Source organism: Perca fluviatilis, chromosome 12 (genome assembly GCF_010015445.1).
Source record: "Perca fluviatilis chromosome 12, GENO_Pfluv_1.0, whole genome shotgun sequence".
NCBI classification, from domain to species: Eukaryota; Metazoa; Chordata; class Actinopteri; order Perciformes; family Percidae; genus Perca; species Perca fluviatilis.
The window spans coordinates 36970207-36997436 of record NC_053123.1 but is presented as its reverse complement, the minus strand read 5'-3'; the positions used below and the strand labels follow the sequence as shown (position 1 = coordinate 36997436).

Sequence of the window (27230 nt, the reverse complement as noted above, 5' to 3'; positions counted from 1 at the left end):
GAGATCAGGTAGTACATTTACATAGGCTACACAACTGACCTGAGATCAGGTAGAACATTTACATAGGCTACACAACTGACCTGAGATCAGGTAGTACATTTACATACTACACAACTGACCTGAGATCAGGTAGAACATTTACATACTACACAACTGACCTGAGATCAGGTAGTACATTTACATAGGCTACACAACTGACCTGAGATCAGGTAGTACATTTACATACTACACAACTGACCTGAGATCAGGTAGAACATTTACATACTACACAACTGACTGAGATCAGGTAGAACATTTACATAGGCTACACAACTAACCTGAGATCATAGTACATTTAATAGGCTACACAACTGACTGAGATCAGGTAGTACATTTAATAGGCTACACAACTGAGCTGAGATCAGGTAGTACATTTACATACTACACAACTGACCTGAGATCAGGTAGTACATTTACATACTACACAACTGACCTGAGATCAGGTAGAACATTTACATAGGCTACACAACTGACCTGAGATCAGGTAGTACATTTACATAGGCTACACAACTGACCTGAGATCAGGTAGTACATTTACATAGGCTACACAACTGACCTGAGATCAGGTAGTACATTTACATAGGCTACACAACTGACCTGAGATCAGGTAGTCTTCCGAATCTAGGTCGCGCAGATCTCTGCTATTCCATTACACAATTCACTTCTGAAACTATGTAAAGCTCAAATATGGTCCGTTTTACGAAAATGGATGGCTAATTGCAAATGTTGTCCGACTGTGTGTCTGAGTTCAGCGGCCGGTGCTGCCTATGTAGCTGCCTCGCCGCCCGGCCTGCCTTCCTTCACACACCCCGGCCTGCTGTGAGATAGATGGAGCTACGTCACGACTGGCAGCCCACAGCACTCCATACCCGCGCAAAGTCACCGTTTTTGGGGTTAACGGACCAAACGCTGGTGCTCTGACAGAGCTCCAGGCCCTCCAGCTCCCCTCTTCCTGCTAAATGACCGGTGTGTGTGAGTGAGAGCACGGTCAGTGAGCTTGTTACGCCATCAATCTCCAGTTAATCTTTTAATGTGTGTAATTATAATGTGTTGAGTTATTTAAACAAACGATTGGGGAAATAAATGCCTCTTGTCCGTGAGTCTCATTGATAGAGCCTGCTGCTGGATGGAGCTCTATCAATGAGAGCTAGCTAGCCTCCTCTTAGAATTCCTCTGGAATTCACAAATATTCATTAACTTGAAATCGGACACCGTTGTTAGCTTTATAAGATATTTAGGGAGATGTTGTATAAGTGGCGTGACGAAATTCAAACTGTAAATATACAGAAATTACGCCAAAAATGAAGCTAACTATCCGTGATTTGTAGCTACACATAGCTAGGATTGAAGGGACAGTTATAGATAACGAAACCCCTAATCTTCACAAAAAATAATTAACTTGAAATCGGACGCCGTTGTTAGCTTTAAGACCTTTAGAGAGATGATGTATAAGTGGCGGGACAAAATTCAAACTGTAAATATAGCTACTCTAGTTATGCCGGCTGTACTGGCCTGCCTCCCTCTACTTTTATTATATTATTAATCTAACGACTATGAAGAGAAGCAGGTGGGCCAGTTAGGTGAACACTGCAACTCCTCACTCCCTAACTATAAGCTTTATCAAATAGGAGAGTTTTAAGTTCATTCTTGAATGAGGTGACAGTTTCTGCCCCCCGAACCCAGATCGGGAGCTGGTTCCATAGGAGAGGAGCCTGATAGCTGAAGGCTCGGTGCTGCCTGTGTTGCTGCTTCGCCGCCCGGCCTGCCTTCCTTCACAGACCCCGGCATAATTAAAGTATATTTACAGTTTGAATTTCGTCACGCCACTTATACAAAATCTCCCTAAAGGTTTTATAAAGCTAACAACGGTGTCCGATTTCAAGTTAATGAATATTTGTGAATTCCAGAGGAATTCTAAGAGGAGCTAGCTCTCATTGATAGAGCTACATCCAGCCGCAGGCTCTATCAATGAGACTCACGGACAAGAGGCATTTATTTCCCCAATCGTTTGTTTAAATAACTCAACACATTATAATTACACACATTAAAAGATTAACTGGAGATTGCTGGCGTAAGAAGCTCACTGACCGTGCTCTCACTCACACACACCTGGCATTTAGCAGGAAGAGGGGAGCTGGAGGGCCTGGAGCTCTGTCCAGGCAGCGGCATTTGGTCCATTAACCCCAAAGACAATGACTTTGCGCGGGTATGGAGTGCTGTGGGCTGCAGCAGTCGTGACGGAGCTCAATCGAGCTCATAGCAGGCCGGGGTCTGTGAAGGAAGGCAGGCCGGGCAGCGAGGCAGCACCGGCCGCTGAACTCTGACACACAGTCTTTCCAAATTTGCAATTAGCCATCCATTTTCGTAAAGCGGCCCATATTTGAGCTTTATATAGTTGATTTCTCGCTTAAAAAAGTCTCAGAAGTGAATTTAATAACGAAATAGCCCGACAAACAATGTATAACTTTGCAGTGTCTGAAATATGAGAGTCTCCCATGTGTTTCTATGTAGTTTGCTCAAACCAATCAGCACGCAGCTCATTCTGAATATTCATGAGCATACCATATTTGGAAGAAAAGCTCTTGTTCCAAATAGAGCCATATTCACAGGGCCTAATAAAATAGCATTCGGGCAATTTTCAGCCCAACCAATGTTACATACCCCATTAGGAGACCTTAAGGAACAGTGTAAAATACCCTATATAATCATTCTATCACCCCTTTAACAGGTTGATTGTCGGCTATCTAAATGCCAGATGAACGTCTTCCCACAAAAATGTTTTCTTTTTCTCCGGATAAAGAATGTTTCAGAGGCATATCACATATTTAAAGATTATAAAAACCGATTTTTTTCCAATATATGGCACGTTTTTTATTTATTTTTTAATGCGTTCTGCAGAGAAGGGAGACTGGCGTTGGTCACGGTTTGGAATGAAAGGGAGGAAACAGGACAGGTCGCTTATAGGAGCATGCTGAATGACCTGGAGACAGATGTGGTTATGATTGTGGTTGACTTTGGGTAATATTTGCTGTATTAGTTGTTGTTTTATGTGTCTGTGTGACTGTACTGCTGCCAGGACACTCTTAAAAAAGGTTTTTAATCTCAATGAGTTTTTTCCATGTTAGATAAAATGATTGTCCTGGTGTGTTATGAAGTCTGGTGGACTCTCAGGGTCAGAGTTTCTCACTTTGTTCTGTTTTCAGACCTGTCAGACCTGAACCTGGATGATTCTGAGAAAACTGGATCAGAAAGGACCAGTGGAAACATCAGTGCAGCTGTGGCTCACATGTCAGGTAACTCACACACATACTATACATACATAAATGGTTGGTTCTAATCAGGGATGCACCGATACCGATGCCAGGATCGGTATTGGTCCGATGCGTGCGCATGTATTCATCATTGTAATCATAAACTTACTCAGATACTATCACACCCAGTGTTTTTACAAACAAGCTAAAACAAAGTGTTGTGTTGATTTGTAGTCTGTTAATCTTAGTTTAACACAAGTCTTGAAATTTAAACCAAATCTTGTAAATGACCTGCTGGCGTAAACAACATCCTCTCCGCTGGAGCGGTAAATCCACATGGCTAATTAATATCTATGTGAATGAGGAATTAGCATTCCACATCTGTAAAGCCATTTTCATTCAGATATCTGGAGGTCAGAGGTCAAAGGACTCCTGTGAAAATGGAACTATTTTTTCCTGGCCAAACCTTAGCCTAACTTTGTAGCATTTTTAGCCCATTTCCTGACAAGCTAACATGACATTGTTGGTACCAACGGATTCTTTCCATCTTCAGGTTTCATATGATACCAATATCCTTCTAGCTGTAAGCCTCTGAAAGACAAAATGTCCTTACGATAAAGTCTGTCTTGTACAATTTGTGTCAGCGTTCCAGCTTCCTCGAGTACTTCTTGTGACCTTTATGACTCGGCTTCATCTTCTGCCTGGTTTTTGACAGTTTGTGAATATACTGTTAGACATTGACACTGTTGCACATATGTATCTAGATACATAGGTTACAAAATACTTCAGGGATATTTTAATATGGAATCTATTCGTTACAAATGAATGTTGAAGAAATTCGGTACGATTCAATCTGATAGATACAGGTAATATACATTTAATGTAAACATTAATTTTCCATTATGAATTAAGGTTAAAGCTGCAAGCAGCAATGATCGGGCCTTCGCCCCTCCCAGTACGTTGGTGGGTACTGGCAGGATGTTGCCTGTAACACTACTTCTGTCCAATATGTAGAGCGAGAGAACACACACTAATACACTAATTGTTGTCATGCTGCTGTATATCATGTGTAGACCACACCTTGAACATTTCATGTAAATCAGATGATGATGTGAAGTTTCAGGCAGATTGGAGGATGTAAAGTGAAGTTACAACAACTTCCTGTGTTATGACAAAAGACACAACATGGCCGTAGCTTCAGACAGACGTCTCTTAGACACTTTGGGCTGACGAGTCTTTCTAATGACGCATCTTCACAGTCTGATGCTTAAGCAGTTTTACCACAAACTGACACTTTCTTCACTTGATACATTATCTTTTAAAGTGACAAACATAAAAAAGTATATGTTCCTATAGATGAGTACAATGTTCCCAACAAATGTAAACATCAAAAGAACTTAATGTGAACAACAGCATTCATTAAGGCCTTTACACACCAGGGAAATTTTTTTTGTGCCTTTAATTCATCAATATATTTTTTAACAAACTGTTGTTTTTGTCGTGAGTTCTTTCACGCAGAACGCAAAAATTACGTGGCGATAAAGCAATGTCATTTTTTTTTACAAAACAAGCTCCATTTCCCCCAAACCTCTGAACATTTTTAATTTGCAGCAGAAATATAACATATGTGAAGATATGTGTAGTGGAGTTTTTCCGGGTGCTATGCTGTGGGGAAGTGAAAAAGGGTTTTATTAATTTTTTGTAATAGTATAACTAACTAATTAAATTAATCAGCCTCCTTGCCGCTGTAGTCAGTGTAGGCATTAAATAATCATATCAGTGATAACCAGATACTGATTCATATCGCTGAATCTTTACATGTTTACTAAATTATTTTTCTTTTCAGGATGGCCATACCTGCTGCCTTCTCCCAGTAAGATATTAAGTTTATTTATGAACACTTTTAGTAAAACCATTATTGATTTGTCCATTGAAATATTTGCTCATTTCCTAAATAATTACACAATTTCCACTTCAGCTTTGAAGGACCCATCCATCCATCCATCTTCGTCCGCTTATCCGGTGTCAGGTCGCGGAGGGAGCAGCTCCAGCAGGAGGACTTGGAGGACCCATGGAGGAAAATACCCTGGGGGTGAGTTCACTTTATTACCATTTATTTGTTATGTGTGGTGTCACTGCTATTTAAAATGAAAGACCAAATTTTACAAGCTTTTTAGAAAATAAAACTAGACGGACCAGAGGTTGTCAAAATACCTGAGGGTGCAGAGGGTTAAGGCTACAAAGACCCAAAGCTGCAAATACCTAGAAATGTGATTTTAAATGTGATATTTCTGTACCAACTGTACAAAGGAGGTGAAACGTCCATCAATATAAAGATCAAACAGTGAAACCACATCCTGTCTAGACCAAACATCAAAAGCCTTATCCATCATTGATGGGACAAACATTTCATTATTTGGTGCAGCCTGTGATAAATGGCCCTTGAAAAAATGTAGTTGATGACCCCTGGTCTAAGCCGTAGACATATAGTTTCCGACTGGGAACCCAGAAATTCCGACATTCCACGTCAAATTGGCCCCTCGCCCATGCATGCCCTCACCTGGCATCATAGCGTTACCAAAAGTCAGAAGAAAGCGGCAGAGACCTATTTGATTATTACTGTGTCAGATAAAAGCAAGTGCCTCGCAGTGGAAGGTGGTAAAATATGTGGACAATTTATTACAGGGAAAAATCCCATGAATTGGAAAGTAGCCTACATTTGAGATGCGCGCACAAGGAGGCTAACCTAGCTTACCTTAACAAGCAGTGACAGGGCAAGGAGAACGCAAAGCATGTATGAATGGGGCCAGGGCATGGATGTATGGGTACAGGGCATGGATGTATGGGTACAGGGTATGGATGTATGGGTACAGGGCATGGATGTATGGGTACAGGGCATGGATGTATGGGTACAGGGCATGGATGTATGGGTACAGGGTATGGATGTATGGGTACAGGGCATGGATGTATGGGTACAGGGCATGGATGTATGGGTACAGGGCATGGATGTATGGGTACAGGGTATGGATGTATGGGTACAGGGCATGGATGTATGGGTACAGGGCATGGATGTATGGGGCCAGGGCATGGATGTATGGGTACAGGGTATGGATGTATGGGTACAGGGTATGGATGTATGCGGAATGTACAGGTATGGATGTTGGCAGTTGGGTAGGTATGGATGTATGGGGTACAGGGCATGGATGTATGGGTACAGGGTATGGATGTATAAAAAAAAAAAAAAAAAATAAAATAATATAAATAATAAAAAAAAAAAATAATTTATATAAAATATAATTATATTATAATTATAATTAAATAAAAAAAAATATAAAAAAAAAAAAAAAAAAAAAAAAATATAATTATATTAGGTACAGGGATGGATGTTTTTTTTTTTTTTTTTTTTTAAATAGGCCAAAAAACACAAACACACAAACACACAACACACACAAAAAAAAAAAAGGAAACATGGGTTTTTTTTTTTACAGGGTATGGATGTATGGGTACAGGGCATGGATGTTTTTTTTTTTTTTTTTTTTTTTTTTTTTTTTTTTTTTTTTTTTTTTTTTTTTTTGTTTTTTTTTTTTTGTTTTTTGTTTTTTTTTTTTTTTGTTTTTTTGTTTTTTTTTTGTTTTTTGTTTGTTTGTTTTTTTTTTTTTTGTGTTTTTTGTTTGCATGGGACAGGTATGGACATGAAGAAATTGGAAGATTGGTGGTGCGGCATGGATGTCATGGAACAAGGTATGGATCCTAGGACTTTTAGGTTTGTTGGGTGGGTTGGTGTTGGGTCGGGTGGTGTTGGGGGTGGTTTTTGGTGGTTGGTGTTGGGGTTGGTTGTTGGGGGGGTTGGTTGTTGGGTAGGGTGTGGTTGTTGGGTGGGTTGGTGTTGGGTGTTGTGTTGGTGTTTGGTGTTGGTGGTTGGTTGTTGGTAGGGTGTGTTGGGTAGGGGGTGGTTTTTGGTAGGGGTTTGGTTGTTGTTAGGGGTTGGTTGTTGGGTGGGTGGTTGTTGGTGGGTGTGTTGGGTAGGGGTTGGTGTTGGGTTGGTGTTTGGGTGTGGTTGTTGGGTGGGTTTGGTTGTTGGGTGGGTTTGGTTGTTGGGGTGGGTTGGGTTGGGTAGGGCTGGTTGTTGGGGGGTGGTTTTTGGGGGGTGGTTTTTGGGGGTTAGGGCTGGTTTTTGGTTGGGTGGTTGTTGGGTGGCTTGGTGTTGGTGGGGGTTGGTTGTTGGGTGGGTGTGTTGGGTGGGTTGGTTGTTGGGTGGGTTGGTTGTTGGGTTAGGGTTGTGGTTTGGGTGGGTTGGTTGTTGGGTGGGTTGGTTGTTGGTGGGTTGGTTGTTGGGTGGTTGGTTGTTGGGTAGGGTGGTTGTGGGTGGGTTGGTTGTTGGGTGGGTGGTTGTTGGGTGTGGTTGTTGTTGGGTGGGTGGTTGTTGGGTGGGTTGGTGTTGGGTGGTTGTTGGGTGGGTTGGTTGTTGGGTGGGTTGGTCTTGGGTGGTGGTGGTGGGTGGTTGGTGTTGGTGTTTGTGTGTTGGTGGGTGGTTGTTGGTGGGTTGGTTGTTGGGTGGGTTGGTTGTGTTGGGTGGGTGTTGGGTGGTTGGTTTGGGTGGGTTGGTGTTGGTAGGGTTGGTGTTGGGGGGTGGTTGTTGGGGTTGGTGTTGGGTGGGTGGTGTTTGGTTTGTTGGTGTTGGGGGGTGGTGTTGGGTGTTTTGTTGGCGTTTTGGTGTTGGTTTTACATTGGGCCTGGCCTGGAACACATTACTAACACATTTTGTGACTTACTGACCCCAGCACTGTGTCTTTTTGTCTGTGTTTTGTTTTTTTTTTGTTTTTGTTGGTTTCTTTTCTCTTCTTACACGGGCTTTTTTTTTGTCTGTGTTTTGTTTTTTTTTGTTGTGTTTTGTTGGTTTTTTTCTTTTTCTCTTTTTTTTTCTTTTTACAAATAGTGTATATATAATATAAATTAAAAAAGATGAAAGTTTTTAAAACACAACACCCCGAACACTGAGTGGAAGGAAAGAGAACACTGACAGTACAGGAAAAAAGGAAGGACTATGAACCATGACGAACCAAGGAACTTAACTAGAACGAAAAAGTCAAACGAAATAAAAATAATGATATGGAAAACATGAACATAATCGCCAGTTAAACGGTTGGTTGAACGGATCCATAGGAGCCTCGGAGGGCCCCTTGTCGGGCTGGCACTTGCAGGACCAATCAACAGACCATAACGTACGGTTACCTTCAGTGGAGCCGTGTGTTTGGTGTGGGGTCTTGGCCTCTGTTTGCTGTTTGTACATACCCGACACAAATGGAACAACAGCCACACGGGGTTGTGTGTGTGTTTGGGGGTGTGTTGGCTGTTCTTTTTGGCTCTCTTCTCCTGTTCTGCCTGTTTTGCTGCTCTCCTGGTGCTTTTTCTTTGTTGGCTTTTTTTTGTTTGTTTTTTTTGGTTTTAGCAGTAACCATCACCCAAGGCTTGGCACAGCTCCGCAAAATGTGGGCCACAGACACACAGTATGATGGAATGGGAGAGGGAGTGTGTGTGTTGGTGTGTTTGTTGTGTGTGTAGTGTTATAGATGTATATATATATATGTGTTAGGGGCTGAGTGTAAAGCATGTGGAGTAGATAGACAGTAATGTAACACGGTTGTTTTAATTGCATCATGCTCACTAACTTAACCGTGACTTTATTTAGAAAATAATTCTCGATTTCTTATTCTGAATATCTGAATTTACCGTTGGACACGCCCAGGCATGAGACAGGAAGTCTCCAGGCTGCAGCCACACACTCTTCGTGAAACCCCCAACAGAATTGTCCACACAGGGACAGTGTTGTCATTCCTTACCCAGTATAGCAATGCTTTTATTTTGGATGCAGTTCGAAATCAATAATAGTCATGTCGATAGATGTAATATACATAATAATCTAAAATGTAAATGTAATGTCTTTTAACAGAGACAAAGAGAGGGATCTCCAGTATGTGGAATATGGAGTAGTGGACATCAACATATAAAACCAGCGGAACATTGAGTGCGGACCAGTGGAAAGTCCAGCTTCATCCTAACAGCAGAACCCTACAAGACAGAATGACTATTCCTGCTTTGACCAGTGCAACTACCTCTGACCAAAGTTTCACCAAAAAAGTAAGAAAACTTTAGATTTAAATGTAAATTATTAAACCTCCAAATCAGCAGCAGCTGTTTTATCAACTTTCTCTTCAACCTTCCCCTTCACTTTATCTTAATTCAGTGATTTGTTAGTTTGAGTTACGTAACTTGCCCCTTTGAATAATCTGTAGACTTTGCACTGAAAAGATATTCAGATAAGATCAACTTTATTGAACACACACAGGGAAATATAAAACATGTAAATGTTATCAGGAAAAGGAAGTACACCCATATATGCAGAATAAAAGTAAAAGATTTAGGGCCTCAGGCCACATTTCTGGTTGGTTGAGTGGTTACCCCTCAACCAAGAGGTTGGCGGATCAAATCCAGGCTCCTCTGGCCACATGTCAAAGTGTCCCTGAGCAAGACACTGAACCCCAAGTTGCTCCCTGGACGCTGTATGTATAGCTTTCCACTGCTCCTAATATTACTCAGGATGGGTTAAATGCAGTAATAGAATTTCACTTCATTGTACTGTGTGTATGTGACGATTTAGAATAAAGTTTGATCCTTTTGATAAGAGCAGAAACATTCTCATAGGGAGGAGGTCTGGGTGCTGCAGCTACATGAAGAGCTCCCACCCAGCTAAAACGGCAGTTGGGGGGCATGATCTAAAGAGTGCCTTTGTGCCTCTTAACAGACACAAAATAAAATTCAAATGTCTGTGTAACATGAACAGGGCCCTTACATGACAACAAGATGCGTTCTCAACTCAGACATCCTGCCGGTAGCAGAGTTGGAGAGTTGAAGCTCTACATGTAGCTGCAGCAGCTCCGTGTTACTAGCACCGATTCGGTTCGTTTTTTTTCTATCGACTGTACTAGCATATTTATAGCGATCAAAATTAATGTAAAAAATTGGCCGGAGTTTTCCTTTAACTGTTAGGAATGCTGTCAGGACCGTCACAGTGATGCTTTTGTGGCTAAAGTTTCATGTAGGCATAACACTGACCTGTCATAATTTCGTAAGATATGCAAATTATTTAGTTTTCCCCCACCGGGAATCAACCACATGTCAAAGTGTCCCTGAGCAAGACACCAAAACTCAATTTATTACCCAAACTGATCTGGAATTTGAGATAAACATAAAAACATGATTAATATTGATGCATCCAGGGATGTTTTACAAAATAAACACTGCAGGACCCAAAGTCTGTATATGGCATCATTGTGATTAACATAAACCTTTAATCTTTTTGTGTTACAGTATGAAACTCATAAAATCAAAAAGGAAGGAAGAGGAAAGTCAAAGACATATTATCCTTTCGTCTTCAATGACATCATGGGTCTGGAGAAAGGGGATGGAGTTCGTGTTGACGACATCATACTGGCCCTGAAAGGACATGTGAAGGACGGATACAAGGTAGCCTACAACTGTCTCATTATTGAACTTTCATTCTCACATTGCCATACATATCTCACAGTGCTGCAGACAGATCAAAGAATATTGATATTGACCTTATCAGTAAAATATTCACTGACAACAAAAGTTCTGATTCATATTATGTCCTCTTGCTAGAATCCTTCATTGGACCTCATGCAGCAACATTCACATTTCCTGTTAGAGAAAAATAAGAAAATAACTCCAGATGTATCAGACATTCTTAACAATGTAGATCTGCTTTTACTCAGGTATCCTGAATGTTAAATCCCACTTGATCATGATGTTTACAGTAAACACTATATAAGGGCTGGTGTTGTGCTGTGTGCAGAGTCTCTGGCATACGCCCAAGAATCTGAGAGATGCCACCAAAAAATACTGAAGAACTTCAGCAGTAGTCAAATTATCATACTTGCTTTTAGAGTTTTAATAATGCGTTTTTTAGAATAGTAATAGAAGTAGAGTACATAATGCTCAGGAAAATACTGCGCTTTTTAGTTGGTCAATCGCATTCTGCTGCCACAAGATGGCAATGCACCTGACCCCCCCCTCATTTTAAGATGCTCATGAGGGTGCAAGAGCATTTACTACTTACACAACATGGCCGCTTCAGAATAACTGCTTTGGTCTGAAACTAGCAGAGTAAGATAGAGATAGAAGTGTTTCCCTTCTGAAGCTGATGTGTACACATTTGTGTTTATTTTGTTCTATGTGTTCTCATACATTTTGACAACACAGTTAATTTTAACATGTCATTATTTAATTGTGTTCCAGTTCAACCCTGTATCTCCTCTCTCTGATGAGGATCCAGGCTACAACCCTCGTCCGTCTCCAGAAGACAAAGTCCATGTTCTGGTTTGGGTGCTTTCTGCTAATGCGACCAAAATTACAGAATCAGTTCTGAAGAAGATGAAGGAAATTAGAGAGGCAGCCAGTGACCTGGGTAAGAATATAATATACTTGGCTTCATAAAGTATTGAAACTTTTTACTTTTTGCACTTTATTGTGTTGGTTTATTTTTAAAAAGTTCAAATTTATTAAATATCAAGAACTGAATCTCTCATTTAAAGGTCCCATATGGTGACACTTAAACTTATATTTGTACCGTTTATATGTGTCTATTAAACACTAATTTAATAGTGTTACCCAAAAAAGAGTTGGGTTGATTTTCCCACACTTTTCTGAGAGCCCTTTATCTCCCCTCTCACACACGCTTGGATTACCTGCTGGATGGAATGTTCAGCCTACAACTAAAGAGCAGAACGCTCTGATTGGCTAAGCACAGATAAACATAGAACGCTCTGATTGGCTAAGCACAGATAAACATAGAACGCTCTGATTGGCTAAGCACAGATCTACATAGAAGGCGGCCTGGAATCAGATTTTGTTGGAAGCCTACTATAAACCAACATGGCAGCGGGATCTGCAAGACCTTACCAGTTAGAGCCTGAATACTCAAGTTCAGAGGATTCAGGCGAAGAGGACCAATTATTTTCTTTTAGAAGAGGTCAGCAGGACGTTTCAGAGTGGTAAGTTGATTGTGTTTTTATTTTAGTATGTAACGCTTTAGACATAGTCAGCTAACGTTAGACAAGTGTGTCTTCAGTGATGTGGCTATTCGGGGCTAAGGCTAACGTTATATGGTGGCTGTGTATTTTGGCGTCTTTTTGGTTTTTAAACATTTGAAAGTCACAGAAACCACTTAGAGTGAATGATGTGTTTTCATGTTATTATCATGCTTTCTGCGATGTGTCTGTGTTTATGTTCCGTTGCACAGCACATAACGTTACCTAACACACGCCCATCTGTTATCCCCGGCTCTCTGTGCACCGCTGTTGCCTGGAAAAGGCAGCGGTGTCAGCAGCATGGAGGTCCCCTGGGACCTTAAAATGTATCAGACTTTATGAATATGAAGGAAATTACTACTTAATGTTCTTACCTCAGTCCTCGCAATGTCGTAATGTTCAAATACATTCTCTAGTCAGTATTACATATTTGAAAACACCCAGATCAAGTATTAAAGTTAATTGTTGTTTCCAAATATATTCAATTTGTTTTCATTGAATTAAAAAAATTTTTTTCCTGTTTGATGCTTCAGTTGATGTTTAATGTTACTACAGGTGCACATATGCCGTCCGAGGTTGAAAATGTGTGCTGCAGGGAGATACCTCAGGTAACGTTACAATTATTGTCTGGTTTATCTCACTGCATCCACGTAAATATTAAAAAGCATGTCATAAACCAATTGTTGTCAAAGAGCACAAAGACACAGCATCACCAGGTTACTTTGCTTCCTGCTTTTTGTTAATATCACTGTCACATGTAATTTAACTGTATGTAATATTTTATAAAGGTCAGAAGAAGATGTGACGAGCTACCTGACCCACCACAGTGTATGGTGGACCACCCAGGCCTGGAACCTGTCTGTCTGAACCCTTATTCACTGCAGAACGCACTGAATATTTACAGGGCTGATTATGGGCCTCTGAGACTCAGAGTAATGAAAAAGTAAGTGCTCCAACAAATAGTTAATAATATTTATATACAGCTGTTTTAATTCTATTATGCTACATTAATTAAACCAGAAAACTCCTGTTGTACAACACCAAGAAGTGTGAGGGCCACAGCAGAGAAACAATTGGCAGCAGAAGCTTACAAATGTTTAATTAAATTTTATTTACAGAGACCCAACAATTCCCACCAAGAGCAAGCATTTGGTGCAACAGTGGCGAGGAAAACTTCCTTTTAACAGGCAGAAACCTCAGACAGACCCAGGCTCTTGGTGGGCGGCCATCTGACGCTGCCGGTTGGGGGGACAGAGAGAGAGAGAGAGAGGGGGGGCATATAATAATGACATGAACTATAATAATAATGGGTGTCAGCAGGACCACCAAAATCCTAATAAAGATGCTTGGTAACAGACATTCATGGAACAGATGAACAGCAACCACAATAGCAACTTAACATAACAACTAATGCAACAATAGAAATATTTATATTTAAAGCAGTGGGTATAATATAATGATATGAACTGTAGTAGAAATAGTCTAATAATAACAGTTGCAGCAAGCGAAACGATGATCAAAGAAAACCTGTGAAAGCAGAGAGAGAAAAAAAAAAAAAAAACTGTAGGACGTCACATCAAACCATCTGCGGCTGGATAAGGGTGTGAATGGCTCTCTCCAAAAACTTCCTGCAGAAAGTGGTGCAGCTGGGCAATGTGATCATCTGAGGGAAATAGATAACAGCAAAATCATAACAGTATTTTTAATTGATACATTTTCATGCTAAATTAACTGTACCTCTGCTGTTGCTCCTCCTTGCACTAACGTCGTTGAGGTCGTCGGTCCAGCTGAGCTCAGACTGGCTCACCTCACTAAAAACAAAATGTTTACACAAAAGGTTTTACTTGGACTGATGCCCATTGCTATTATTTTTATCCTTTAATTGGATCAATGTAAAAATGTATTTATTGTGACCGGCCCTTCTGTTAACAAGGAGTCTGTACCTCTGCCGCTGCTCCTTCTTGCACTACAGTCGTTGAGGTTGTCTGTACACCTGAGCTCTGACTGGCTCCCCTCGCTGAAGACCGCAAAAGTTTAAACAAAATGTCAGTTAGAATTATATGCATGAATCAAAACATGTAACCTGTTAAGTATGTCATTTATATTTATTCTGTTTTAGTCGTTACAGGTATTTGGCCTACAGAAGTTTTGTCAGCTGGTGCTGGGGGTTTCTTGGTCGAAGGTTCAGGGTTGTTATCCCTTCATGCGTCGTCCTTCGAATAAGGACAGAGTATGCAGACACTACCTACGCTGGTTTTCGACCTGTGCTGGATTGAAGCGTGACACAAATCCTGCCAGGGCCTCTTCCATGGATGGCACCGGGAACTCAGCACAAAGATCCTCTGGAATGGGGATCTTCTGCAGCTCTTCAGTAAAAGGTGCTGGGTCAGGGACAACACTCTCAAATGTGAGGGCGATGAGTTCATTTACATAGCCTGTAGAATGAATGAATTATTTTTTATTTATTCATTAACATGTAATGTTTAATAGCAATATACTAAATGTATGTGTGGCACGATGTGTTCTACATGACACGCAAATATTAGCCCCCCTTTAAATTTTTGAAATGATCAAAAGATAAGGATTCAAAACATAAACTACTTTATTATCTGTATCAGTGTCTGGTCACAGGGTCATTTGAGTACATTTGTTTGAATGGGTGAGGTTGTTCCTGCTGAGCTCAGCATAGTCAGCAGAGGGCACTCTAGGCTTTACGATACACTGGGCATCAGTAGCTAATGCTAACGGTACAAGTAATCGTCAGTACGTGATGAACGAGTTTAACCCTTGTGTTGTCCTTCGGGTCACTGGGACCCGAAGGACAACACAAGGATGTACTTCCGTTTACTTTGTTGAGAATTGCTCTCTAAACCCTGTTTCTTGTAAAGTAAGTAAGTAAAGTTTATTTCTAGAACACATTTAAACACAGTTTAAGCTGACCAAAATGCTGTACAAACAAGAACTAAGGTGCTGTATTAACCCTTGTTTAGAGAGCAATTCTCAACAAAGTAAACGGAAGTACATAATCCTTGTGTTGACAACACAAGGGTTAAGTGTGTACGCCACAGAGAGTGATCTGATGGGAACTCTGTTTTTACAGCTGGACCGACGACCTCAACGATGTTAGTGCAAGGAGGAGCCGTTCACACCCTTATCCAGCCGCAGAGTGATTCTGAAGCAGGCTATAATAGCTACAGTTCTTAACATTCTATTAGACTACTATATACCCACTGCTATAAATATTAATATTTCTGTTATTGCATTAGTTGTTAATGTTAACTTGTTATTGTGGTTTCTTTTTATCTCTGTTCCAATGCGTGTTACTAACTTAGCATCTTGCTTTCTCGCAGGTTTCTTTGGATTGTGGGGGTCCTGCTGACATCCCCTATTACCATTTTGTAGTTAATTTCATCTCTCTCTCTCTCTCTCCCTCTCCCTCCCTCCCCCCCCAACCGGCAGCGTCAGATGGCCGCCCACCAAGAGCCTGGTTCTGTCTGAGGTTTCTGCCTGTTAAAAGGAAGTTTTCCTCGCCACTGTTGCAACAAATGCTTGCTCTTGGTGGGAATTGTTGGGTCTCTGTTTATTAGACCTGCTCTACATGACGTACCCTGAGAAAACATCGGTTATGATTTGACACTATAAATAAAAAAATTTAATTAATGTTACATGTTGTTGTGATAATTTACTTACAGAATGTCGGCTCAGTTTTCCGTCGTTTGAGGCTGTATCCCTCTTTCTTGGCTTTAGGGAAGGCCAGTTTAAAGGTAGGATCTCTCAGAGCACCTGTTGACTGTGGCCGGTAGGCATTCTCATTGAAGTGGAATGCTGAGAGATAGAGTCTGCAACAACAACAATGCAAATTATGTAATGGGTGTGTATTTTATTACTTCAATACATTGCACAATAATAGAAGTCTACACACTTTGCTAAGCTACCTGAGGAAATGGCCCAGATCAAAACTTTTTGTATTTTAATAATCTGGTCAGACAGTAGGCCAGCAAAACTACTCTAACAGGGGTGGTTCTGTCATAATGACACCTGGCTTTGCATAATCACTTGCATAATGTGCATTACCTGCAAAGCATCCCAATGAATGGGTACACCACACTCTTTGGTGCAAAGCGGATGACAACGCTGTGGAAGGCCTCAAGAGAGGATGTTTGGTGGTGAGGGCTTAGCTTCTCCACACCCTTGATGAACCTCTTGTTTGTAAGGACCTTCTCCAGTCTGTAGGAAGCCTTTGATCCTACGAAATTATTTTAAAACTGTTAAGAAAATGCCTTTGGATGCCAAATGTAATGGTTTTATATTACCATCATTCATATATTTCAAAGGAATAAAATAAGAATAAATGTATACCTGGCTTCAACCACCTCCTCTTATCTATGACATCACTGTGCTCACACTTTGGAAAAAGGGGGTCTTCATGTGTGTGTATGTTGTGGATGTGATTGATGACAGATGTCCACTTTGCCACCTTCTCTGGGCCTGTCTTGGATGATGATGCAGTCCAGTAGAGATGGTTCCTAATACTCTGTTGCCACTTTTTTACCACCTCACAATCCTTTTCCTTGGCAAGTTTGTCGATGTTCTTAGACATCCCTTGGATTAAACAATATAGTAAAAACTACTGAGTCATATTGAAATCCCATGTCAGAGCTAACAGTAAATTACAAATTCAGACAGAACAGTGTGTCAAAAGCATAATAGATTAATATGTCATACCCTTATCAATATGCCAGACGTCATAGTACTGTGTGATGCCCTTTTCTCTCAGGTATTTTTGAATCTGGAGGTGGCGGTCTGTGACTATGCAGTCCAATGTGACACCACTTGCCTCCAGAAGAGCAAGGCTTCGCTTCAGACCTTCCTTCTCCATGTAGTAACTCCCTCCGACCTCATTGCTCTGTTGATAGAAATGAGATCGAGGGAAGAGGACACAATATGAAATAGCTGGAGCAAAAGTCCAATGTGCTGTCATAAAAGGTCATGTTAGATTACTATGTTGGGGAGGCTTTGCAATTGTATTTGCACTACTAAGTAGTGGTGGTTTAAATATCTTTGGTAATATACACACCTGCACAAGTTGGATATCGATGACTGTGCTGGTTTCAAGATTCATCACGGTATAGCTTCCAAATTTGGCACAATGGCCTGCAACACAACAGTGCACACAAATTGCAGTAAAACAATGTAGTACAGTACACGTAATAAAGTAAAGCATTATTAAGGCAGTTTAAAAAGAAAACGGTGCAACTATATAACAGCTGTAGCACTACGTAGTGGCGCTCTGGTCCCACAATACAGGGTGATACAGTGAAAATGCAAACAGAAATTAGTTTTCAACCTAAAATGATGGCGTTTCTGCTACTGACCTGGAGAATCTGCCCGCATATCTCCTCCAATGATGACCTTGCTCTGCTGGCTTAAACGTTGAAGCTCAACCTGCTGGGCCCTTTTCCATTTCCAAACAATGGCAGGTTCAAGATAGGTTTTGGCATGTTTCCGGAAAGCTTGGTATCGCATGCTCTTCACACCAAACGCGTTGAAAACCTTTTTAAAAAATAATGAAAAAAATGTAAATTGCAAGTTGATATGCGTATAACAAAAAAATCATTTTGTACAAATTGGCACCTAAATACCTTTTTCATTTGGATGAAAGATGTCCCTGTAAAATATACAGCCGCAGAGAGATGAATGTTCCCTGCAGGTGTACTTCCAATGAACGGTTGACTCTTCCACTGTCTGTTGAACTCACAACGGTGGCATGTCTGATCAACAGCAAGGAAAAGTCCCACGTATAGTTTTCCGGACATCACACATGGAGCTGCACACTGGACATAACTCAAACAACTCGAGGAGGCAGTTTTCGTATACAATATATTTAGGTACATCATATGGTGGTGACGCTTGTCTGTGCAAGGGGAAAAAAGAAGAAAAGAAGCACAACAGAAAAACATAAGAAATATTATTCACATCAGAATTGAGACACTTCAAAGATAAATAGCTATTGGAGCTTTCCTTGAGAACTTACGATACAGTCGATGACTCTGTTGTCATTGATACACTTTGAATGAAAGTGGAGTCATTAGGGTCAGTAGCCTCAATGGAGGCCTCCCATTCATCGTCGTCCTCCTCTAGTTCCAGTCGCGGCCTCTTTTTGGGTGGAAGGGACTTCAAGGGTGTTGAGGTGAGAAGTGGGGGAGACCACACATTCTCACAGACCACACTTGTCTGAGAAGCTATTTGGACAATGTAGACTGTGGCTCATTTGAAATAGCAGTAATAACAAACATAAAATACTATCGTGATACATAAATACCTATCATGTAGTGCATAGGACAAGAAATATGTATACAGTCTCTAAGATCAATGTTAAATGTCTGCCAACATTATGTACTGTCTCACTGATAAGGTTCCCATATTTGTTTTCTCTTTGATCCCCTCTTTCAACTGCAATGGGTATATATGGTCCATAGATATATAATTTGGGAATAACTATTACCAGTAATCATTCAAATGATTACTTTTGACTTATCAGCTTATAAACAAAAATGTAAACAAAAAAACAACTTTGCAGGTAAACTAACATTTACAAAAATTCAATTTCACAAACCTCTGCTTCTGACGTGAGTCTTAAGAGTGTCCTTGGATAGTTGGGTTCCAACAGATCTTTTAGGAAGGGGGTCAGTCTGGCAGCCAATACTCCGGGAGGTACTGGCCTGGGAAACAGGTCTAATGGCTCCCTAAGAATACATTCACATATATTAGGAAATGAAAAGGAGACAGCGTGATAATATTGCTAGTCATAAGACATTTCATTTTTCATTGTAGGCATACAACAAAAGGTGTGGTGACTCAGAGACCAGCAGCAATAAAACACAAGAAAAAAAAACATATTTGACGAGGTAGCGTCCTCTATCTACTATAACATAAATGACAAATGGCACTTGGATGAGGCAAGTAACACCATACAGTGGCAGTGCAAACAGTGCAGTATAACAAGGTATTTAACAAGTTAGATGCAATACAGATATAGGTGTATATAATAAATAATAGGTAACTAGCTAGGTTAATCACATGTAGAGCTAATGACATATGCTGCTACATATATATGTTTGTGTGTGTCTATCAGGGAAGACAGCAGGGCGAGAGAAAAGAAAATCAAAAGGGTTGGCAAGCAGGGGATGCATTTTTTATCATTTGACAGAATCGGTCATTTATATCAATAACGTAATCCTTTATTTATATCGTTTATAAAAGATTATCAGTGTACTTTCTTGCCATATTCGCTCGCCAAGAAAATACTGTATACGAGACGCTGCAAATGGCGAGCCGTGGCGCGTCCTGTCTCACAGCTGGATGGAGAAAAAAAGCTGCTGGCGCCTCCAGGGGACTTCGGGGGGCTTTTGCCCCTAAAAAACGGACTTGAACCCGGCGAGAGCACCAACACAGATTCGCTGAGTATACGCGCTCCGCCATCTTGCTAAAAGACGATGTGATACACTCACATAATCAGTCACAGACTATGGTTTCCTCTTGGCCAGAGATTGACAATATTACAAACAAACTAAAATAGTAGGCGACATCACTATTGTTTGCTTTGTAGCTAAGTTAGCTAGTTAGCTAGTTGAGTAGCTAGACAACTAGCTAACATTATAATGCACGCACACGCGCCACACGACACACACACACACACACACACACACACACACACACACACACACACACACAACGTTAGCTAGCTGTGACGCAGCCAGCTAACCAACCATTAGGAAAAACGAAAAATTTGAATTAAAATCAGTTAGCTAGCTAGTTAGCTAGTTAGTAGCTAATCTACGTTATAAAATAGTTTTTACTCACCGTTTCAATGCTTGGGAGAGGGTGCCGAACAGTGGGAATGGATCATTTCATTAACAATAGTTTTGATACGACTCCAGCATCATATAGCCCCTGATTCAATACGAACTGCGGTGAGAAATGTGCAGTACATAGCCGAAAAGCCTGACTCGGCACAGGTTGAGGCAAGTTTCCAAAAATAAAATCCATCCACTTGTCAGCGACATCTTTGTCTTTTGGAAGGCAGTGCAGTGATGTATTTGATACTCTGCACCCTGGAATGATGCATTTCTCATGGCCAGTTTTCAGGGATGACTTAACTCCAGACATGACTCCCGCTTCTTCTCGGATTCTTCTCAGCGGCATGAAGCGAACGTTAGAAAAGGGGGTGGGGCTAGCTCGATTTTGGAACACGACACCCATTGGTTACCCGGTTTCTACGTAGCAAATACATCAAATTCTAACTGGCCCGTTTAGCTGGGAGGCGGTCTAGTTTTGTGGGGGGTGGAGAAATGGCGGCAGTGAGCGATTTCACATTTTCACAGCTTTTAGTTTACACCACTGAGCCTATATGACACACAGAATCCCATAAAAACCCATTTTCACCATATGGGACCTTTAAGGAAATATTCATACCAGTTAATTAGTTAATTTGCTTTTTTATTAATAAGGGAAAAACTTCCACTAATGAACCCTGACAAAGCACACCTGTGAAGGTAAAACCATTTCAGGTGACTACCTCATGAAGCTCATTGAGAGAACACCAAGGGTTTGCAGAGTTATCAAAAAAAGCAAAGGGTGGCTACTTTGAAGAATCTAAAATATAAGACATGTTTTCAGTTATTTCACTTTTTTGTTAAGTACATAATTCCATATGTGTTCATTCATAGTTTTGATGCCTTCATTGAGAATCTACAATGTCAATAGTCATGAAAATAAAGAAACACATTGAATGAGAAGGTGTGTCCAAACTTTTGGCCTGTACTGTATGTTCAAATTTGATTAATTCAATAAATTATTATTTTGTGTCTTAAATCCACCAGCCATGTTCATTTCATACCAACATTTGCAGCATCCTGAACCTTGTTGGTTACTATAGCAACACTCAGCCTAGAGTGGTTTTATTCTCCCCGAAATCCCCGTTTCCTTTTTATTTTTAAAGAACTACACAAAAAAGAAAATCGCAACTTTTTTTGCAACTTTCACTGTCTCGCAACTTCATTGAAACAAACATACAAAAGACATCGCAACTTTTAGCGCATCTTTTTACAAAAGCTCCCGCAAAATCAGCCATTTTGGGCCGCAACAATCTCAAAATAAGGCCACGAAATCCTGGAGGGACTGTTTATGCTTTTTCCTTCCTCTTCTCTCCGTCTCTCTTCCTTTTATCCTTCTCCCACTGAAGGTAGCGTGTCCTTCTTTTGGGATCGGCATCTCAACGAGCACGATAGCGCCTTTGCTTTTCTGCTGCACTTAAGCCATACAACTAACATCTGTAAAAGTGTAGTGCAAATATAAAATCAACACAATAATGTTAAAACTATATGCATATTATAGAAGAGAGAGAAAAACTTAACTGTTGGAATCCTGGTTGAGAGATGATGCAACTTCCCGTAATGATGTCACTGGAATGTACCATTATTTTACAGTTTTTTTGGTGTGGGTAACAGGCCTGACATGGATCCAGGGGACATCAATACAATTATTAATATTTCATCAAAATAATCTATATTTATGACAAGAATATTACTTAACAATGAGATTTCACCTGCCACAATATGGAAATGTGAAAATTTTACTTTTTGCCTAAAATTTACAAATGAAAAGTCCTGGTAAAAAAGAACAATCGTAGGGAGGGACAGGCCAAAAACCTCACCCATATCAGCATGAATGCAATTTTTAATATTTAAAATAATATTTAATTTACTTTATTTTGATGTGCTATTGACAGAAGAATACATAGCAATGTTATGTTTTTAAAGTAGAACTTTATTGATATTTATAGCAATTTTATGACTGATTATTTCTTAGGGGCACAAAAGGCACAGATTTCATGGAGTCACCCGTTTGCATTTCAGTGAAAATATATATATATATATATATATATATTGTTTTTACAAATTAGAAACTTCGTTGTCTGACCAACAGATTGTTCTGTTTTTTTATTTATTTTATAAACAAAAACTTCCTGAAAAGCTAAAATACTGAGTGTGTTTCTGTCTCCAGGAATTCCCCAAATGGCAATAGTCACCCACATTGATGCAGCCTGTCCTGAGACTGAAAAGGATCTGAAGAATGTGTACAAGAGCCAGTACCTGAAGAAAAAGGTGAGTTTCTGTCTTCCTGAGTCCATACAGAAATATAACCTGACCTGATTTAAAGCTATAGTGTGTAGTATCTGTCGCCACCATGAGGAACTCTGAGTAATGACAATTCTGTGGCGCGTCCACATGATGCAAGCCTTCAACAAACCACCACCCCCCCTCTAAACATTTGCTAGTAACCATGGAGACAGGGAGGATTAAAAAACATGAAGAGGTCGTTATCTTCAGTCGAGCTTCTGCAGGAAAGTCACCGGACGCCCCGATCTTCTGATCATAGTCACACTGAGAAACACAGAGACAGTTGTGTGGAGCTGATTAGGGCCAGAGAGCCGACGGGGGTGAAGGCCCTGTAGAATTAAATCAAATGCATTAACCAATCATTTGGAGCAAATTGTCATCACTCAAATGTGCGTAAGAGTGCTTTTCAGTGTTCGTAGATTTTGTTCTTAGCTAAGAACAAATCCAAGTTAAGAAAACATTAGTGAATGCCAGAATCGTCGTAAAAAGTGCGTAAGGAGGGTTTAAAGCGCCCATATTATGCTCATTTTCAGGTTCATAATTGTATTTTAAGGTTGTACCAGAATAGGTTTACATGGTTTAATTTTCAAAAAACACCATATTTTAGTTGTACTGCACAGCTCTCTCTCACTGCTGCAGATCCTCTTTTCACCTGGTTTCTGTTTTAGCTACAGAGTGAGACTTCTTTTCATCTTCTTCTTCTGTACTATCTTTGATTGCACTCGCACATGCTCAGTAGCTCAGATGTAGATCATGTCAGCTAGCTAACTCTAGAGACAGTAAAAGAAAGCCTGTTTCTCCAACTTCAGTCAGTTCCAAGGCAGGATCAGCTGGGAGACTGCTTTGCTATGGAGAACGAGGTAGCATGCTAGCGTTAGCATTAGCATGCTAACGCTACAAGCTAACGGTGCAGTAAACCAGCTCGTTTCAGCTTGTGATGTCACAGTCCGAGCCGATTTTGACCAGCTCACCAGGAGACTGAAGGCAGGACACATTCAGAAACCAGATCTCACTCAGAACACCATGGATGGGTTATTAAAGTGTGTATGTGTGTGTGTGTGTGTCTGGTGTGTGTGTGTGTGTGTGTGTGTGTGTGTGTGTGTGTGTATGTGTCTGGTGTGTGTGTGTGTCTGGTGTGTGTATGTGTGTGGAAGCACCAGAGACACAAAAGAACACCCCAAATCACCAGAAAAAGAGATTTTTTTATAATATGGGCACTTTAAGAACACATTTCTTCGTAAGAACGGTTGGTGAATGAGGCCCAATAAATTTAGATAAATAACTTAGTGAAAAGCATCAAGAGTAGTTCTACCTGTTGATAACCATGGACAACCTACATTTGTTTGTGTGTGTGTGTGTGTGTGTGTGTGTGTGTGTGTGTGTGTGTGTGTGTGTGTGTCTGTATGTCTGTCTGTCTATGGGTGTGTGTGTGTGTGTGTGTGTGTGTGTGTGTGTGTGTGTGTGTGTGTGTGTCTGTATGTCTGTCTGCTATGGGTGTGTGTGTGTGTGTATGTGTCTGGTGTGTGTGTGTGTGTGTGTATGTGTCTGGTGTGTGTGTGTGTGTGTCTGTATGTCTGTCTGTCTATGGGTGTGTGTGTGTGTGTGTGTGTGTGTGTGTGTGTGTGTGTCTGTATGTCTGTCTGTCTATGGGTGTGTGTGTGTGTGTATGTGTCTGGTGTGTGTGTGTGTGTGTGTGTGTGTGTGTGTGTGTGTTCTGGTGTGTGTGTCTGGTGTGTGTGTGTGTCTGGTGTGTGTGTGGCCCGTGTGTGTATGTGTGTGGAAGCACCAGAGAACCAAAAGAACACCCCAAATCACCAGAAAAAGAGATTTTTTATAATATGGGCACTTTAAGAACACATTTCTTCGGAAGAACGGTTGGTGAATGAGGCCCAATAAATTTAGATAAATAACTTAGTGAAAAGCATCAAGAGTAGTTCTACCTGTTGATAACCATGGACAACCTACATTTGTTTGTGTGTGTGTGTGTGTGTGTGTGTGTGTGTGTGTGTGTGTGTGTGTGTGTGTGTATGTCTGTCTGTCTGTGGGTGTGTGTGTGTGTGTGTGTGTGTGTGTGTGTGTGTGTGTGTGTGTGTGTGTGTGTCTGTATGTCGTGGGTGTGTGTGTGTGTGTGTGTATGTGTCTGGTGTGTGTGTGTGTGTGTGTATGTGTCTGGTGTGTGTGTGTGTGTGTCTGTATGTCTGTCTGTCTATGGGTGTGTGTGTGTGTGTGTGTGTGTGTGTGTGTGTGTGTGTGTCGTCTGTCTGTCTATGGGTGTGTGTGTGTGTGTATGTGTCTGGTGTGTGTGTGTGTGTGTGTGTGTGTGTGTGTATGTGTCTGGTGTGTGTGTGTCTGTCGTGTGTATGTGTGTGGAAGCACCAGAGACACAAAAGAACAACCCCCAAATCACCAGAAAAGAGAGATTTTTTTAATATGGGCACTTTAAGAACACATTTCTTCGGAAGAACGGTTGGTGAATGAAGCCCAATAAATTTAGATAAATAACTTAGTGAAAAGCATCAAGAGTAGTTCTACCTGTTGATAACCATGGACCACCCTACATTTGTTGTGTGTGTGTGTGTGTGTGTGTGTGTGTGTGTGTGTGTGTATGTCTGTCTGTCTATGGGTGTGTGTGTGTGTGTGTCTGGTGTGTGTGTGTGTGTGTGTGTGTGTGTGTGTGTGTATGTGTGTGTTTGTGTGTGTGTGTGTGTGTGTGTATGTGTCTTTGTGTGAGTTTATGTGTCTGGTGTGTGTGTGTGTGTGTGTGTGTGTGTGTGTGTGTGTGTGTGTCTGTATGTCTGTCTGTCTATGGGTGTGTGTATGTGTCTGGTGTGTGTGTGTGTATGTGTGTGTGTATGTGTCTGGTGTGTGTGTGTGTGTGTTATGTGTGTGTTATGTGTGTATGTGTGTGTGTGTGTGTGTGTGTGTGTGTGTGTGTCTTTGTGTGAGTTTATGTGTCTGGTGTGTGTGTGTGTGTGCGTGTGTGTGTGTGTGTGTGTGTGTCTTTGTGTGAGTTTATGTGTCTGGTGTGTGTATGTGTGCGTGTGTGTGTGTGTGTATGTGCATAAGCATGTCACGGTACGTTTAACGTAGACTCATGAATCTTGGTACACATATGTAGCATGTCAAGACGTACAAAAAAGCTCACTAGAGCCATACCCTAAACCCAACAGGAAGTCCGCCATTTTGAATTGAAAGTTCCAAATTAGTGCCATTTAGCCATTTCCACATTATATTGACAATATTTGCTCAAAGTCATGACACCCCCTAGTGGCAAAAGGAAGTAGGTGCTATACTTTAACGAACTCCTCCTAGAGAGTCCTTCAGATTGACTTCAAATTTGGTCTCTATAATTTAAAGACTTCAACGATGTAAAGTCTTTAAAAGCAAAACATTTTGTCAAACAGTGTGGGTGCGGCGGCCATTTTCAGCATTTATCAATTAACAAAGAAGTTGTTGTAACTTGAGATTACCTTGTCCAATTTGGCCGAAATTTCTCATGATTGACAAGGGTCCAGACCTGAGGACATCTACAGGCCAAAATTGACAAGAAACTCAGAATGTGTGGTCTACGTATGACCACGCCCACTTACTCAGGCCACGCCCCCTTTCATAACATTTGAACCGTTTAAGGTAGAGTCTTGTGTGAGGTGTCATTGAACTCAGCAGAGAGTTCCTTATTCATTGGTAAATGTTGGCCCGGCCCCCTATGGTTGGTACAACATTTACATGCACCATTTCCAACGCTGCACACTCCACCATGCGTGCTGTGTCCGAAGTCTGCGCAAATAAATGAATGCATGAGTCACATTCACCATTAACCCCGACACACATGGAGGAGCGAGGGCCCGTTCAACACTGCTTGCAGCTTTAATTAGCTTTGTATCAACTCATTTAGCTATGGCTTGAATGTAACGGACATTCATTAATATGAAAAAGTTACGCACTTAAGTTTTAACTCTGTAGTCCAAAAATTTCAGTATATGAGGACAGAAAATACAATAACCCCCATTGTTTAACACTCAGGTATATGACATCAGTGCTTCAGTGGGAATCCCAGTGAACTGCATCTTTCCTGTGAAGAACTACAGTGATGATATCGACATCGATGATGATGTCAACACTCTGATCCTGAGTGCACTGAGAAAGATAATCGACTTTGGAGACGACTTCATTGATTGTGGCAGCACTTTACATTATAGCACGGTAATAAGATGGTAATAGTGGGGTAACAGTGTGATAATAAAAAGGTAATATGTAGGTAATAACATCTAATTACAAAGTAATAACTGGGTAATACATCACAGTAATAAGATATTTATATATAATACTGGGGTAATAAGGTGATAAGAAGGTAACAGATGTAATAACAAGTAATAACCAATGTAATAAGTAGGTAATGGTTCAATAATAACATATATATCTGGGTAATGGTAATATGGTTAAATTAATATTGTAATAACATGATAATAATGGAGTAATATATGTTGATGTTTTCACAGTATTATAGGCTACTATCAGTGTAATACCTTCCAAATTACATAAAACTTCTTGGAATTTAAATGGTTAATTACCATAATGTTGAAATTCATCCACCCTTTATGTTCCAAACATTTTATTTTTACATTATATGTATTTTATTCCATGTTAATATT

At 40.6% G+C, this 27230-nt stretch overlaps 2 protein-coding genes and 1 long non-coding RNA gene across 5 annotated transcripts in view; 2 read left to right on the top strand and 1 right to left on the bottom strand.

The window, feature by feature from the left end:
• Positions 1–9370: 9370 nt before the first annotated feature.
• LOC120570143 overlaps positions 9371–27230 on the top strand; it is a 112518-nt gene continuing 94658 nt past the window's right edge. For all 3 annotated transcript variants that reach the window (XM_039818383.1, XM_039818382.1, XM_039818384.1), the window contains exons 1-5: positions 9371–9428; positions 10659–10814; positions 11607–11775; positions 22463–22563; positions 26602–26781. In XM_039818383.1, the coding sequence (XP_039674317.1) occupies positions 9372–9428; positions 10659–10814; positions 11607–11775; positions 22463–22563; positions 26602–26781 (663 nt within the window). In that variant the 5' untranslated portion in view covers position 9371. The remainder of the gene's footprint in view (positions 9429–10658; positions 10815–11606; positions 11776–22462; positions 22564–26601; positions 26782–27230) is intronic.
• Positions 12961–14649, top strand: LOC120570180. The gene is made up of 3 exons (XR_005641010.1): positions 12961–13005; positions 13186–13340; positions 14517–14649. It is a non-coding gene; the product is annotated as an uncharacterized LOC120570180 (long non-coding RNA).
• On the bottom strand, positions 13959–20845 carry LOC120570147. Its single transcript, XM_039818388.1, has 14 exons — positions 20261–20845; positions 19014–19143; positions 18432–18639; positions 18040–18311; positions 17773–17950; positions 17475–17551; positions 17123–17303; positions 16757–16999; positions 16472–16643; positions 16088–16236; positions 14647–14832; positions 14341–14414; positions 14135–14208; positions 13959–14060 (listed from the first exon to the last, which is right to left on the bottom strand). Exons 4-13 carry the CDS (start codon positions 18292–18294, stop codon positions 14206–14208), a joined length of 1518 nt encoding a protein of 505 aa, XP_039674322.1. The 5' UTR covers positions 18295–18311; positions 18432–18639; positions 19014–19143; positions 20261–20845; the 3' UTR covers positions 13959–14060; positions 14135–14205.